The sequence below is a fragment of the Acomys minous genome, assembly GCF_964271855.1.
Source record: "Acomys minous genome assembly, chromosome: 4".
In the NCBI taxonomy this organism is placed as follows: domain Eukaryota; kingdom Metazoa; phylum Chordata; class Mammalia; order Rodentia; family Muridae; genus Acomys; species Acomys minous.
The window spans coordinates 21417241-21421039 of record NC_140486.1 but is presented as its reverse complement, the minus strand read 5'-3'; the positions used below and the strand labels follow the sequence as shown (position 1 = coordinate 21421039).

At 44.4% G+C, this 3799-nt stretch overlaps 1 protein-coding gene across 1 annotated transcript; it reads right to left on the bottom strand.

Moving 5' to 3' along the window:
* Window positions 1-3172: 3172 nt before the first annotated feature.
* Window positions 3173-3328, bottom strand: LOC311595797 (large ribosomal subunit protein eL39-like; the record flags this gene model as incomplete). Its single annotated transcript, XM_084778758.1, has 1 exon — window positions 3173-3328. The coding sequence occupies one exon, from the start codon at window positions 3326-3328 to the stop codon at window positions 3173-3175; it is 156 nt and encodes a 51-aa protein (XP_084634884.1).
* Between the last annotated feature and the right edge of the window lie 471 nt (window positions 3329-3799).

Sequence of the window (3799 nt, the reverse complement as noted above, 5' to 3'; positions counted from 1 at the left end):
AACTTAATGTCCTGGAATGTACCACATTTTTCTTTCTTTTTATTTCCTCTTCTGTGTAGTAATATATGTATATTTAAATTTTTGAGTACACTCAGTTCCTGGAACCATATAAACACTTTTGCCTTTAAGAGATGATATGTTCCCAGAAATATGAAGAAGGAACCACAAAATCCTAACACGAAGAGATAGATATTTAGAAAAAGTTCTGGAGGTAAACTGGGTATCTATGATAACAAATGGAAAGTTTCATAAAGTTTTTACAGGGAAACATCAATGATTTTATAGCCGACTTGCTCTTCCTTGGTTACCATAGCAACAGTCAGGCAAAAATAACCCACAGACTCATCAGCATGGTCATCAGAACTCCTGCTCAGCTGCTAGTGCTCTCAGGCACTGAATGCATAGGCTCAGCTCCCTTACTGGCGCTCAGCAGGCATTACTATGTTAAAAAAAAAAGTAAAAACCCAGAGAATGAATGCTAATTCATATGGATTGTGTTATGGATTTCCATAGTTCATATGGGAAAAAACTTGAGAACCCGTGATATTGTCTCAATGTCTTAGAACACCTTGGCTTTCAAATTTTGGTGTGCATGTGCACCCCCAAAAATGTGTGTGGAAGTCAGAGGACCCATGGGTGTTAGCTGTCTATTCTACTATGTGGGTTCCAAGTACGGAATTCAGATCATCTGGCTTGCTGGCAAATGCCTTTACTGCTGAGTCCTCTCCCCACACCCCTAAAATGTCATTTCAAAACCTAATGATTATATAAAAACACCCTGTCACTGTGACATGCTAAATAGTGAGGTGAAAACCTAATGTGTAGGTGTTGGGTCATATTTTCCACACGACGGCCAGTCACAGAGTGGTCATTTCTTCTGGTCACTTATTTTGTTCCAAGATCTCAATTCCAGCAGTGACAATAAACATCCTGTTCAGAGGTCAGCTCTCCTCCTTCCACTTAAGACAGGCTGCTTCCACACAGGTACCGCGTTACTTGAGGCAGAGGTGCCGATAGGCAAATTGGGGTTTAATCCCTGCTGGGTAAGTTTCTTCCTTGTGCTGCAGTGTAAGACACTCAGATAAGAGCCCTGAAGGCATTTGTGAGGATACATGGTCTGCCCAAGTAGAGTTTTCCCATCTGGCTTACCATGTGCATGACCTTCTGACCTCACTGACATCAGGGCATGGCGCAGTGATTGTTTCAAGGACTTAAACCTCTGCCTGCTCTTAGCAGCTCTGTGGATTCCTGTAAATCTGACCGTATAAAGTATTTAATGTGCCCTAGATTAGATTGTGCCCCCCTAGTCTGACTGACCTTCATTGTCTCACTCACCTAACGTCTCATTTCACCCTGGTGGGAGAGAGAATGCCAGATGGAACTCAGGCACTTCTGCAGGTTCCGTGAGCAAGGTATCAGTCCGTGGGCTGTTCTGGACTAATCCTGGAAGGTAGTTTGCAACAGCAACGGGCTTTCAGAGTAGGGATTGTCTCCCTGCAAGTCAAGAGCAGGACGTGGTTTTTTCCCCTCATAAAAATGTTGGCTTCATTAGGGGCGAGCGATGATCATTCGTTACTCTTTGGGTTTCCCTAAGGGATGTTGGCAGCACAAGGCACGGCGATGCCCAGGCTTCTGTTGTCGCTGTTCCTCACAAGCAGCATTTCCTGTCTGTCCTGGGAGACTGGCATTTTCTTCCAGTCTCTGGGAAACAGGAACAATTAGCTTGCAAGTAACATAACATCCCATCCGGTTCTCAGCTCTCAGTGTGACATCCCTGGAGGCGATCCCACAGAAGGTGCGTCACCTTCACCTTCTGAGTTACGTGAAGAAAGATGCTTGGGATGTCAGTGTCTGCTTCACACTTTTGTAATTCCTGAAGTCGCGCGGCGGCATGCCGTCGTGGGTCCTTTCTCTGCTTAAAGATGTCCCTGATCCAATTTCTGTGGCGAGTTTCTTTCCTGACAAGGTCTCACCCAGGAAGCAAAATTTCAAGTTCACTCTTTAGACCTGCCTCTTTTTTCTTCATTAATTTATGTATTTGTTCATTTTACATTCCAATTTCAACCCCACTCCATCCTTTCCTCCCAGTCCCACCCACACTGCCCATACCCCCACCCCCAACCTACCCTGACAAACTTGTCTCTCAATTTATGAAAGAGATCCCCCCTCTCATTAATTAGTTCATTTTTTACTGTGTGGGGATATTTTGTCTGCATGTCTATGCATGCCAGAAGAGGGCATTGGATCCCCTAGGGCTAGAGTTACAGCTGGCAGTGAGCCAAAATGTGGTTGCTGGGACTTGAACTCAGGTCTTTTGGAAAAGCAACCAGTGCTCTTAACCACTGAGCCATCTCTCCAGGCTGAAGCTGTTATTTCTAAATGTATTTCTTGTTTTGTTTTAATCCCAGCACTTGGGAGGCAGAGGCAGGTGGATCTCTGTGAGTTTGAGGTCAGCCTAGTCTACAAAGCGAGTCCAGGATAGCCAAGGCCACACAGAGAAACATTGTCTTGGAAATCACCTCCCCCCCAAAATAAAACCCCGCTTATTGCATGGTGAGTGGGAATCACTGCAGTGTCAGATGTAGCCACTCTTCTGTGAGGAACACAGGCTCTCAGCGTCACAGTTCTCCTTCACTGGTGAGAACAGTAATTTGTGTGGCACCAGCCCTGGGGTTCTAGAGGGCCAGTACATTGAAAAGAGAGACTGCAAGCCAGCTTTCTCCTGTTTCTAATGTCTCAACAAAAAGCTTGCATGGTTATTTGAATCCCCTTCAAGAAATATCAAAAGAGCTGAACCAAAGGTTCAACCATAAGTAAAAATGTGAGAAAAAACTGACTCGGCCCTGGTGACTTAGGAGGAGGGACACGAAGGGTTGTTACCACCCAACCAAGGAGTGTTGTCACCAGCAGAGTCACAAGATAGAGACTCTAAGACATTTCCAGACACATTCCTTTAGCTATCGAGAGAAGAGTTGCATTTTATTTATTTATTTATTTATTTATTTATTTATTTATTTATTTTGAACTGTTCTATATTTTATTGCTGGGCAAACCACACGCCCAATTTAGACATGACCAAGTCTCCAGGTTAAAAATGCTGAGCTCCATTGGCAAGGCTCGATTGAGGACCAAGACTCAGAATACGGCATCAGTCTTGCCATCGTGTGAACCCTTAGAATCCCAGCTTCGCCCTCCTCCAGTGTCTTCTCTTGGAGTTGTACCTGGTCTTGTTACCAGTTTTCATCTGAATCCATTGAGGAATAGGACACTTTTGCTTTTGTTTCTTGGCCAGGAATGGCTTGATTCTGGAAGTCTTGTGGGAAGACATGACGAGAAGTCGAGTCTGATGTACAGCGCGTGATGGCGGAGGAAAGCAGAAGAGGAGGCCCCGGCTGGAAGAACACAATTGAAGAGGTGCATTTTAAATGCTGATGCTACAGTGTCCTTGAACAATAACCCTCCTCACTCTGTGTGATTAGGTTCTATGAAAAAAAAATACTAATTGGCTTTCCACTCTGCCTCTCCAGAATAATGCATTTTTGTCTAAGGGAGAGCAGTCCACAAAGCTTAATTGGACACTCCAGATTTCTCGAAGGGGGCTACTTTTGGTCATAGATTTCAGGAACATATTCACCATTGTGGAATATGCGTTACATAAAAGTATTGCCTGCTGACTGACAGAATCTGTGACTCCAGACAGACTTACCATCTCCTACAAAGCCAACCAGTAAAATACAGCTGGGAAGGAAAGCCCTGGCTCTTGTTAACATCTCTAGATTGACATGCACTTCCATCTTTC